Genomic DNA, 12,427 nt, shown 5'->3' with positions numbered 1-12,427 from the left:
TGTGCAGTCTGACTCTTGGACCCTTCTGGGACTCAACTAAAGCAGTCACATGTGTGAAAGAGCAGGTGGCTGAAGTTTCTAGTCTGTCCACACTGAAGATTCATACTGGTGGTGACTTTAGCTGGAAGTTACTTTAAATTCCTCCTCTTATCAGTGACCAGTGGTGCGTTCAGGTACTACAGGACTATGTCAATCTTCTAAGTGTGTGCGTGTGTGAAGACACCTGTACCTTGCATATGCCATGCTCTATATCTGTGTCAGTCAGATAGAGGTTTCCTGTTTGTAGGATTAGCGGCCGTACTGTGGCATGCTATCACTCTGACCTGGACAAACATTCAGATTAGAGAGACAGTGGGTAACAGACAGTTGCTGGATGGAGAATGAAATGTGGTTTTCATTTTCAGTCAGAGGCAGATATGAATTTGAACTGAGTCTGGCATGTGCTTACCCAACCTGCCATCCCACTGCGCTTCTGCCCAGAAATTAAAAGGAAAAAACGGCAGAGAAGTAACTGTATTCCTGGCTGCACTCAGAGCTCCTCTCGATCTCAGTCGCTCTCCTGATGATAGCACCCTCTCATTCTCTCTAACTGTTTGCAGCTGGCTGTTAACTTTTCTGAAATCCTTATTGTTTCAGCTGCCAGACATCTATTCAGGCTGTACTCTGCTTTGAAAGCATACATTTTTCAGCAAATGAATGGCGAGTTGATTCTTAATGAAGCATTATCTGATTACATTCATCTAGAAAAACCTCTTTACTACCACAAAAAAAGGTATCTTGCCTCATATTGGTACAGATCACTGATTGGCTCACTGAAGCAACTGTGAGTTACTGTATGTGACTTTCCTAAATGCAAACAGACAGTATTTGTTAAGGCATCTTACACTCACTTTCCTCACTGATATTTATCAAGCTATTTCAGGATAGGCATCACTAAACTTTAAGTCACAGCTTTGTAAGGTGTGTTTCCACATGTACATCAAGGCTCGAGGGTTAATACTAGCTGCTGATCAGTCCAACACTCTCCACAGTTAAATATCTTAACATATATAAGATGTATTGGCATGCAATCTGGTACATCTCCTGACTTTTCATCTAACAGCACGAGCAGCTCAAAGGTTCCACTTGTCTAACACCAATGACAGGATACCTCTGAAATGAATGATCTGAATCAACATTTCTGCCTTCTTCAAGATAAAAAAATCTTGAAAACTGAAAAATATCTTTATCCTGAACACAAGGCTGTTTGCAGAAATGTTGATCGTCATCTGTTAAAATAAATCCATCAGAGTTATGAGCGTGCGGCATGTATAATCAGTACTGGCAGCGTCACCACAGCCGCATTTACCACACTGTCCTATTTTCCAACGTGACATGTGTTGACAGTTACATATTCCCCATCACACTCCCTATCCTGGCTACTGTACCTTACATCACGTTTCTGTACGCTGCATCCAATATGTGCTACTGGCATCAAACGATCAGATGAACATGGTGCTAAATGTTTCATCCCAAATGTTGCCATTCCCAGATTAGCATGCGCAAAGCACAGCTGAGCCTGATGACTTTTCCAAATCATATGAAAGTTACCATAGTTGCTGGTATTTGGCTGAAAAAAATTCATAATTAACTTCTACACTCGAGAGGTAATAACTATTGTGAATATAGTATTTCATGAAAGGTATTTAATATATCTGCTTTATGTCTTCCTCTAGTCAAAAACTTGTTTCTCTTCTTGTTACTTCATTTGGATGTTTACGCTTCACTGTGCAAAATGATGTGTGTGCAGAGTTTGACACTAGAAGGTTGTTTTCACATTCATCTGCTAAAAGTGGAAGTGCTCACCTTAAATCTCAGTTTAAAATGTGGATGTACGAAGCGAGGTTTTGTGACATCCCAACTAGTTTGAAAGCCAGTCATGGTCCAGTATGCAGCTTACACAAGTGTGATGTGGACACTTGAAGCCTCCAGTGCACAAACTATACAATGAGAATGGACTTAAAAGTGCAGTAGGAGACATCTTGTGTCCAGCAGTTAAACTTTTGAAGTGAGTCTTTTCCAGCAAGATGTGGCATCCTCCATGATTTATGACAGAGGCATTAACCTCAAAGCATTACTTTTAGTCCTTTTATTTTTTTACTTCTTTTATTTTCTGCATAAATTATTCGCTTCATGTACTTTTAATTAATTTTCAGTTAAACCTTGAATTGTTAGGATGTTGTAGACAAACACACACACAAACACACATATTTGCCTTTTGATTATCTGTCACCTGCCAAGCACCTGACTCAAAAAAACAGCCCCAATATTATACTCCGAGAATCCAATTCATTATTCTCATTTAGTAAGCGAACAAGCACAAGACTCATACATACGCACACACGCACGCACACACACACACACACACACAGACATGTACACACACGTAATGTTTGATTACTGCTGTTTCTCACTGGCTGCAATGGAAAAAGTTTCCAAATTTCCCAACAGCACTTTTGATTGAAGCCCACCAAAGTGAATACATTCTGTCTTCACAATGAAAATACTTTTTGCTGAGGATAAAAATACATATTTTTTTATTTCTGAAAATGGTGAAAAGGACATTTTATCACATTTTCTGTGACAATGACTGAACAGTATTAAACAAAAATCTGTTTTATTCAAGCTGAGAGCATCTGTAGTCGACCAGTCATTTTATCTTCCAGTGTGTAAAAGGTACATGAATCCTTTCCAATTCAGTTTCTACTATAGATCCCATCATAGTTACACGCAGAAACTCTAATTCCTCTCGGATCCTCACACCAAACTGTCCACCGGTTGGTTCATCAGTTAGTCCATCCAACATCGCTACTGGCAAGATTGCTCCAACGTTTGCTGGAGATAAAGTGATATTAGAAACCGTCTGACTAAGTCTAGTGCCACCATCAGGTCAAAATTTCTCTTTGACCAACACTTTGGTCCCTGCATATGTTGATTTCTATGATAACTGAGGTTATTCCTAGTTTCCAACAAACTAATCATACATTTTTGGTGACCTCTGACTTTACCACTGTATGAAAATTTAATTGGCAGATTGCCTTGAAATTTGATAAAAAGATTGATACTCCCAAAGGTGAAAACTCATGATTTTCATGCCCCCAAGGACTTTCCTTTAGTGCCACCCTCAAGACAAACTAATGATCTAATAACAGTAACTGTGTCTGTGTTCAACTCATTAAGTACTATGAAGTGTACTGAACATTGGAGCCTCTGGTTGTCGCAAGCTGGACTTTTACTCTATAACGTCTCAGTAGTCTGCAGATTTCATTTTTGATTAATTGATTAATTTTTTAGTCGATAAAATGTCAAAAATAATGGAAAAAAATGCCCATCATCATTTCTCAGTGCCCAAGATGACATTTTCAAATGTCTGGTTATATCCGGCCAGTATCCGAAACCCAAAGACATTCAGTTTAAAATGATATGAAAGTAGCAAATCCTCACATTTGGGAAGCTGGAATCAGAGAATATTTGGCATTTTTGCTTGAAAAATGAAAATTATTGCAGCTTATTTTCCTATTGATTGACTAATCGATTAATCAGCTAATCGTTTCAGCTCTTATTATGCATTGATGCAACATCACTATCACTGCTCATAACAACCAGCAGGCTTAAATTGTCCATTTTGGATGTGTGTAAGCAGAGCTGCGACTAACCATTATTTTCATTATCAACTAATTTGTTCATAATTTTCACAAAATATTACAAAATTGTGAACAAATGCTGTTAACAGTTTCCCAGAGCCCTCTGTGATGCCCTCAATTTGTTTGTTTTGTCCGACCAACAATCTAGAACCTAATGATATTAAAATTATGTCATGTGTTGGAGTCAAACAGTAAATCCTCACATCTAAGAAGATGGAACCAGAGAATGTTTGGCTTTTTTTGGTGGTAAAATGACTGAAAGGATCAATAGATTATTAAAATTGTTGCCCATTGGGGGCGAATTTTGACATTTAACAGTGTTCAGGAGGTGAGAAACATTTTTCATTTGTTTGCTGTGTGTGTGTGTGTGTGTGTGTGTGTGTGTGTGTGTGTGTGTGTGTGTGTGTGTGTGTGTGTGTGTGTGTGTGTGTGTGTGTGTGTGTGTGTGTGTGTGTGTGTGTGATGGCTGATTGGTTGGTTGGTTGACTAGTGGGATAAGGGGATAAGCAGTTGAATGTTGATCCCTCTATGCTCAGGGTCACCAGGCCTCACGTGCTCGTGCATCCTGGGCTTTAATGTGTCTGCCTCAGCGCTGCTTGCTCTCTCTCTCTCTCTCTCTATCTCTTCTGCCTTATTGTCTCTTTATTTGTTATTGACCACAGGTGTAATATATCATATACTGTATATAACATGCAATGCCTTTTCTTGCCTTATTTTGTGTCTCTACCACTCACTTTTTCCCACACTGTCTCTGTTTGTTCTCATCTCTCACATGCCACCGAAGGTCTTAATCTTTTGACCTGATTTACTGTATTGTGTGTCAGGGTTCACCGGCTTTCTGTCACTAATATCACACTCTCACCTGCTGCTCATAGTCTTTAGATGTCCTCGGTTTGACATAGTGTCATTTTCTAACTAATATAGGTAACTGTTATTTTATGCTATATTGTAATTTTACCCTTATAAATTATTACTCTCTCTTTTTAATAAGAAGTCAAAAAATAGAAAAATACTTTTAATTAAAAATGTGATTATCAGGAAATTTCTTAATCAGGGTATGGTGACAAGAATAATGAATAAGAATATAATGATATAATGATGATTTAATGTTTTTTTTCAAGGTATTGATCTTACTGTTTCTCCTAAGTTTATGATGGGGGGGGAACATTTCTCATTATCTTTCTGTCTGCCTGCCTTTCTGGTGATTCAGGTCATCGTCTACTTTTTCCTTCCAGTTTTCTGTCAATTAAATTGTGTATAAGTTTCAAAAAATGGTGACCTTTTTCCTTCGCTTCACATCAACTTTTGTTAGTCTTTGGCCAACGACTTTATCTAGTTATAGTCACAGGAATGATTTACTGCTGTCACAGCCTTGTTATGTTACCTACCACTCTCAGTGATGATGTTTATCAGGCGTTTTTCTTACATTTGGCTTTAAGGAAAACATGGTTTCGATATTCACATGAATTTCCAAGAGCTCAGATGTTTTTGGCAGCTGGATTCATATTTTTTGAATTGTTTGGGATCCCCTACTACTGACACTCCTACATTTGTTATGTTTTGTCTGGTGATTTCCAAAAGCAGGACCTGAAGCTTCGTAGTGTGAAATTCTTTTTGCTCTTTGAGAACATTTTTGTGAATGAAGAGGTGACAGACATTCATCAGGCTGAAACAAGGGATGTTTGTGCAGCTATGAATCTGACTCAGAACACTTGTACAAACAAAACCTCACAGGAAAAAAATAAGTTTGGTTTTGTAGAAAACAAAATCTGTAACAAGCCTTGTAGAAGACAGAACCGGTATAGAAGAATAGTACAATAAGATTGTGACGCATGACACAAGTTGCTTGTAAGAGTGCAAAAATTAAATGCTGCATGACAAAAATACATAACATGACAATAATAATAATATTCTGATGAGAGTATTCAGTATGCTCAAAAGTGTGTTTTGCAGCCACATCGAGGAAGCAGAAAATATGAATGAAACATGTTAATATGAAAATTTTAGGGAAAATTGGATAATTTTATGCATTAATTCATAAACTGGACGAGCAACGTTGCTGCCTGTGTAAATCTTTCTTCACAAGAACATGTAAAAATCTGTACCTCACCAGTGACGTCACCTTTTATTCCTCAAAGTGCCCCCAGTCCATAATTTCTATCAAGCCTCGCGCTCAGCGTCGCCACATCTCTTTCTCAGCCTTCCTTTCTTTCTTTTCATTTATTTCTCTGCTCTTATACACTAGATGGCTCTGTGTAGGTGTGCATGGGGTATTTGTCTGTGTGTGTGTGTGTGTGGTGTCCAGAGTGATAAAAATACACCATTTCATTCCCTGTTACAACACAAACCATTCCCTCAATAATGGATGGGCTTTGATGGAGGGCATATGCCAGAGTCGGATGTGAAGCTTCAAGATCACACACACACACACACACACACACACACTCTCACACACACACACACACACACACACTACATGTTCATCTCTTTAGTACTGAGTCAGAGACAGGTTGGAGACAGACTGCATGGATAGACAACGTCAGACCGATTTCTAATCCTATTTGAGGTTGCATGTTTCATGTTTTCAATTAAATAATCTCATGGATTAATATCAGGCAGTAGATCATAAGACACTCTTTTTTTTTTTTTTTTTGCTTTAAACCATCTGACCCTGACTGTCATGTTAATACAGTACTTCTGAGGGGTGGGGGTTCAAATAATGTTTTTGTTTTTTAGCTTTCATTGAGGGAGGCAGGAAAGTCAGTTAGACACAAGCAAATCAAGGTTCATGTATAGTAAGTATATACAGTAGCAATTTCATTGTACTTTACAAAGAGGAAATGACTAAAAAGAAGGAAACAAACAAGAAAACACAATTAGAATGAAGCTTTTGAATATGGCATCTAAACCAGGTCAGCTAGAAAAAAATCTGATTTGAAATTAATTTGGTGAAAAGTAAAGTAGTGGATCCAAAAACAAGTGATAAGCTTTTGGATTGTATTTTTTTAAGTGAATAAACTATAAGCTCTCATGAATTACTGCACTAACTTGAATAAAATATAAAAAATCAGGCAGATGTTTCTCAACTTTTTTATCACTTTGTGCACTTTGATGCAGATACAGTTTCCCATGAAGACATTTTTGTCATTTTCTTTTATCAAAATAACACATTTATTGGCAGAGATATATGCTGTCTAGTTTTTTTTTTTAATTAATTGCATCATCATTCACTGTCAGATTAGAGAAATGGCATCTACCTTGCCAGTCATGTGTTTTACTGTACCTTGGAATAAGTTAAGGAACAGCAATGAGCTGTGTTGTGATTTTAGTGTATTGGCCACAGTCAAAAACACAGGTCACATGATGCCTTGAGGACCCAGAAAGACTTGGTAATCGATTGGTGGAAACAGACAGAAACTCAGCTATCATCATTTCATACACAAGGGCAATTCAAGGTGCTTTACATAATGTATATAACCATTAAAAAAGAAAAACAGCATAAAACCTTAAAATACAGATTTAAAGAATAGAAGTCTTGCAGAAATAAGTGGAGAACAGAGAGATAAATACAGGATAGATAAAAATGTAAGAGAAGGATGGCTAATGAGGAGTACTTTAGGTCAAAGGCAGTGCAGAACATTGTTAAGGAAAAATGACAAATTTCTCTGGTTGAAGCTTCTCAAATGTGAGGATCTGCTACTTTTCTCTGTTTTACATCATTATAAATTGAATGTCTTTGGGCTCCAGACTGTTTTTCTCACTATAAGTAATTTGAAGGGGCTCTGGGAAAATGTGACAGCCTTTTTAAACTATTTTCTGACAATTTAAAGGTAGAAACCACTAATCAAATTTTCAAAAAAATAATTGTCAGGTTAATCAATAACGAAAATAACTGTTAGAGCTATTACTTGGTGACAAACACACGCTCTTATATGACCTATAATTTAAATCTTTCGATCCAGTTTTCCAATTTTAAAGCGACCAACACTTTTTAGAAGATAGGTCGGTCTTGCTCAGCCAGATAATGTGCAGCATGCAGAGGTTGGAAAAAACTTTTTGGACATAGAGGCTGGTTGAACAGCTCCCTTTGGCTGGGCGACAATATTTAAAATCATTATTAGTTGTATAATACATCCAAGTATTCAAAGCTGGGTTTTCTCAATTCAAGAAGCTTTACTGGCACAATGACATCAATCTTAAGTATTAGGCTGCAACTAACTATTATATTCATTATCAAGTAATCTCAATTATTTTTTGTCAATTAATCAATCAATTGTTTTGTCTATAAAATGTCAGAAAATTGTGAAAAATGCCTGTGATCATTTCTCAAAACCCAAGGTGACATCTTTGAATGTCATGTTTTGTCCTATCAACAGTCCAATAAAAAAAAAGTCAGTTTACTATCATTTATGGCAAAAATAAGGTTAAAATTTTCACATTTAAAAAAAAGTGCAGCCAGCAAATATTTGCCATTTTACCCTTAAAATGTGTATAAAACAATTATTTGATTATTAAAATAGTTGCCAATTAATTTTCTGTCCAATGACTAATTGATCAATTGACTAATGATTGCAGCTGTACTCCATGGTCACAATCAAACAAGCATGTAAACAACCAAAACACATGAATGGAGATGGTTAATGATAATCATGCATGGAAACATAATCATTTTGACTCGACTTGTTGTTCAGACGGTTGCCTCCTTCAGTGTGTAGCAAGGAGCTACACACACACACACACACACACACACACACACACACACACACACACACACACACACACACATACACACACACACCCCACCCAGCCTCTCCTGCCCACCCTCTTCCCTCCATCAACCCAGCTGTGAAGTGTCATCAGAGATGACTGACAGCCAAACTGAGGCGATATGAATATGAATGGGAGTGTGAATATAAATATGCAGATGAGGAGGGGAGACAGTTTGGTTGCTGTCTTCTCTTTAAGATGGATCTGTCAGAAAATGACGGCTGTCATCCTTCACCCTCACTATCCCTCTAAGGATAAGACTCGGCATTTAATGACCTGATGGGAGAGAAAAGTAACTGTACTGTGTCAGGCTAAGGCCAAGACCAGAGTCAGACGCTGCATGAAATATGGACACAGATCAATTTTCTGTATGATAAACACTGTTAATATCATCTGAAACATAATAGTTTATTGTATTGAAAGCAACGAGGAAAACTGCATTTTTGTTTAATAGTTAATTTAGTTAATAGTTATTGATAGTAATATATATATAGTTATATATCCAGTATAGATAATATAATAATAATAATAACAATAATAATAAACTTTATTTATACAGCTCTTTACACAGTTAAAACATTTAAGTGCTACAATTATGCAGTAAAATCAGACCTTCAGAATAAAATCAAACAGAATAAAATGCCCCTAGTATAAGATTAAGTATGATAATAATGATAAAACAATAAAAACAACAGTAGTAATAAAATAAATGAGACATGTTGGAGATAAAACAGTGTGGTATCAATTTAATAAAGGCCTTTCTAAAAAGACTGAGAGATGATTGAAAAGATGTCACTGATTCTGCAAACCTGAAATGAGCTGAAATGAGCTGAGGGGCCTTGACTGCAAAAGCCTGGTCATCTTTATATATTAGACTTATAAAACTTTAATGTCCTCCAACTAGCAATTTATGGTACAGCACAGAACATAGAGACACATTAAAAGCACATCAGATAAACAAAAACAACAATCATCTATAACCACCATCATAAATATCATCACAGTCCAGGCAGGCATTTAAAGTGCATGTCAATAACTGTATACCAACAAGTGTAATAAAAATAAATAGATATAGAGTATATTGCACATCCCCTGCGTATCCATGTATTCCACATCCCCTAGTCCATGTATTTCCTCAGACTCCCCATGGCTACCGCAGCTTGTTTAATTGATTTATTACTGAGAAAAAAGTGTTTTTTGCTCGGTTGGTTCTGATCTTAGGGTATCTATACCTCCAACCAGAAGCGAATGGCTGGAACTCCACTAAAAAGTGGATGGGATGTATCCATGCAGACCTTTATCTGCCCTCTCAGTCAACTTGGTCAGGTCCAGATGCTACAGGTCAGCTGGCTGCTCCCACATAATTTTCCCACAGGTCTTCACAATTTTTCCTAATTTGTTCTTGTGAGAGATTTTGGAATGTCCATACCTACATTCAAAACAATAACAAAGGATATTCCCAATAAAAGATTTGTAAATTAGAGTGAGAGTTTTGTTATCAATGTTAAAATAAATACCATATATTTTATTACATAATACTAATAGGTGTTAAGAGGCAACTATTTTGATAATTGATTAATTGTTTGGAGTCATTTTTTTAAGAAAACAATGTCAAAATGTGTGAATTATAGCCTCTAGGGTGCAACCTTTGTGTATTCAGAAATGATAGGAGAGAAAAAGTAAATATCAAGTAAAACGAACCTGTTTTTATGTCAACCTCGCCACAAAACATCAGATCCACCACTGCCCCGCTAAACTTTCATGGCGCTTACATTTGCAATAAACTTAAAGAAAACACATCTTACTTCTTACCTCACATCTGGTACAACATCGTAGAACCCACAAAAATGTTCAGAACATTTTCAGTGTCACCCAAATATCATCACATTTACATGACCTGTAGCTAAATAAGAAATTGATTATTATATTTATCATGTTATTATATGTTTTTAAGAGTAGTTTGTGCAGCTGCTCTTGTACCTGCTGCTTGTAGAGGTTTGTCAATGATTGTTTGAAAATTGGTTACCAGTAGTTACATGCAATAAACTACCATTTTCAGTGCATTGTTGCTACGGTACCTCTCCCTCCATGACAACAGCTGTCGGCACCTATACATTGCTATATACAGTATATATTGTATAAACACATTTTAACAGTAACACCACATGGACTTAAGGCATTTTCTATTTGCTGTCAGGGAGAAACATTGCATGTTAAAAGCAATTTAATAATCCACAGCTTTCATATTTCATTAAATGTTTTTCTGTTCTCCTCTGCTGATTGATATAACACAGAAACAGTTCAAACTACAAATAAAGCTTTTGCCCTCGTAAGCAGTCTGTGTCAAGTCTGTTGTTCCTGGGAAACATCTTCCAGCTGACAGGAAGGGATATGTTTTACAGATTCAGTTTACAGATGGAGAAGAAAATCTTGGTAGTATCAGTATGAGGGGTGAGAGCTACTGTGACTGAACAAACAAAGAAACCGTAAAAAAAAGAGTCTTTAGTTTGAGACCTTTTTGTAATTTTTGGTGCAAGATTTGAACTTTTACATTGTATGAAATGCAGTAAATGTGTGTTTGTGTGTTTTCTACAGTGAGATCAGTCATCTGGAGTCAGGTCTGGTGGTGGAGCTGTGGAATAAAGGTTTAATTTGGGACACCATGATCGGCACAGCGCTGATACCCCTGGACACCATTCGACAGTCTGATGAGGTAATAACACGAACACACTCTTAAGGCCAATCCGCACTAAAAGCGGTTTAAGAAGACATCTGTCATTCACACTTCTCATGGAACAGAAACACTTCCATTTCATTAAATGTGTCCAACCACACTGACTCCGAGACATCCCAGGACCCCTCACGTTTTTTTTACACTCTGAGTTTATTTTTTTCTCTTCTGTTGTGTTTAGTGAAGCACATACAGCTGTTTAAATCACACAAATCTCAAGCTGTTCATATGCTCTAAACGTATTTATATTGATTTGTCGGCTCCCAGTGTGCCTATGAGTTTTCTGGTTTCACTACAGGCTGATTCACATTGCCCGCTACAATGGGCAGGGAGATAAAATCGATAAATACAAACACTGTTGATTTCTTCCTGTGGAGCCGACATGAAACTATTTCTGTTCAGTAAATTTTATGCTGTCAGACAGCCTGGTGAAGACAGTTTGGTTGCCCACTCAGCTCAGCTGCTGACAAACAGCTGGTTAAGTGGACAGAGATGTCTGAACGCAGGTCTGAGTCAGTGTGGATTGAACAGATAGAACGTCTCAAAAGTGCTTACTGGCTGCTCACGTCTTGCTTTCTACGTGAATGCCCAGTTAAGATTCCCCGATTTTGGAAAGAGGAAAAACATAGCTGCACTGGAATATATGGGCTTAAGGGTATAAGTCTCTTGAACCTCTAACCACACACAACATCACAACTGGATGTGGTCAAGCTTTACAAGGTGTGGAAAAAGCATGTTGTCACTACTTGCTGGCATGGCAAGCATGACTTTTGGACTGCGTGCAGTTACTCTTTAAGGGGGTTACGACTTTGTGCGTAGACTTCACAGTTATGTTGTTTCCTATGCTGTAGCTGACGTGCGCCTCCTCAAAAACGTAACTACACGTCGGGGCTTTGGTGACGATGAAGATGCTCATAGAGATTGTTGAGAGTGAAAACAACTTGAAGCAAGCTGAAGAAAGGATCTGTTGTCTTTTCCTTTTCAGTAACACACAACAGCCACGAATTACAGTAAACGAAGCAACATAAATATGGCAACTGCATGGAATCGTCTCATATTCACTTATATAACAAAGCAGACCTTCCCTTCATCGATGTAACACAAAGTGGATGAATGACTGTAAACAGTTAATTTGGAGAATGTAATTTAAGAATGATATGGCTCAAAAAGTATTTGTTTATGAGTGATGCTGTTGCACTATCAGCAGGTGAAATCCACAACTAAAAGTCCAGATATTTACGTAAAA

At 37.3% G+C, this 12,427-nt stretch overlaps 1 protein-coding gene across 1 annotated transcript in view; it reads left to right on the top strand.

Moving 5' to 3' along the window:
* The window catches only part of LOC122967288 (protein unc-13 homolog B-like), a 200,591-nt gene that overhangs the window by 42,843 nt on the left and 145,321 nt on the right, over window positions 1-12,427 (top strand). The window contains exon 4 of the mRNA XM_044331849.1: window positions 11,046-11,163. Within this exon, the coding sequence (XP_044187784.1) occupies window positions 11,046-11,163 (118 nt within the window). The remainder of the gene's footprint in view (window positions 1-11,045; window positions 11,164-12,427) is intronic.

The sequence above is a fragment of the Thunnus albacares genome, chromosome 2 (genome assembly GCF_914725855.1).
Source record: "Thunnus albacares chromosome 2, fThuAlb1.1, whole genome shotgun sequence".
NCBI lineage: Eukaryota > Metazoa > Chordata > Actinopteri > Scombriformes > Scombridae > Thunnus > Thunnus albacares.
Note: the sequence above shows the minus strand (reverse complement) of the source record. Positions and strands in the feature narration are given on the sequence as shown.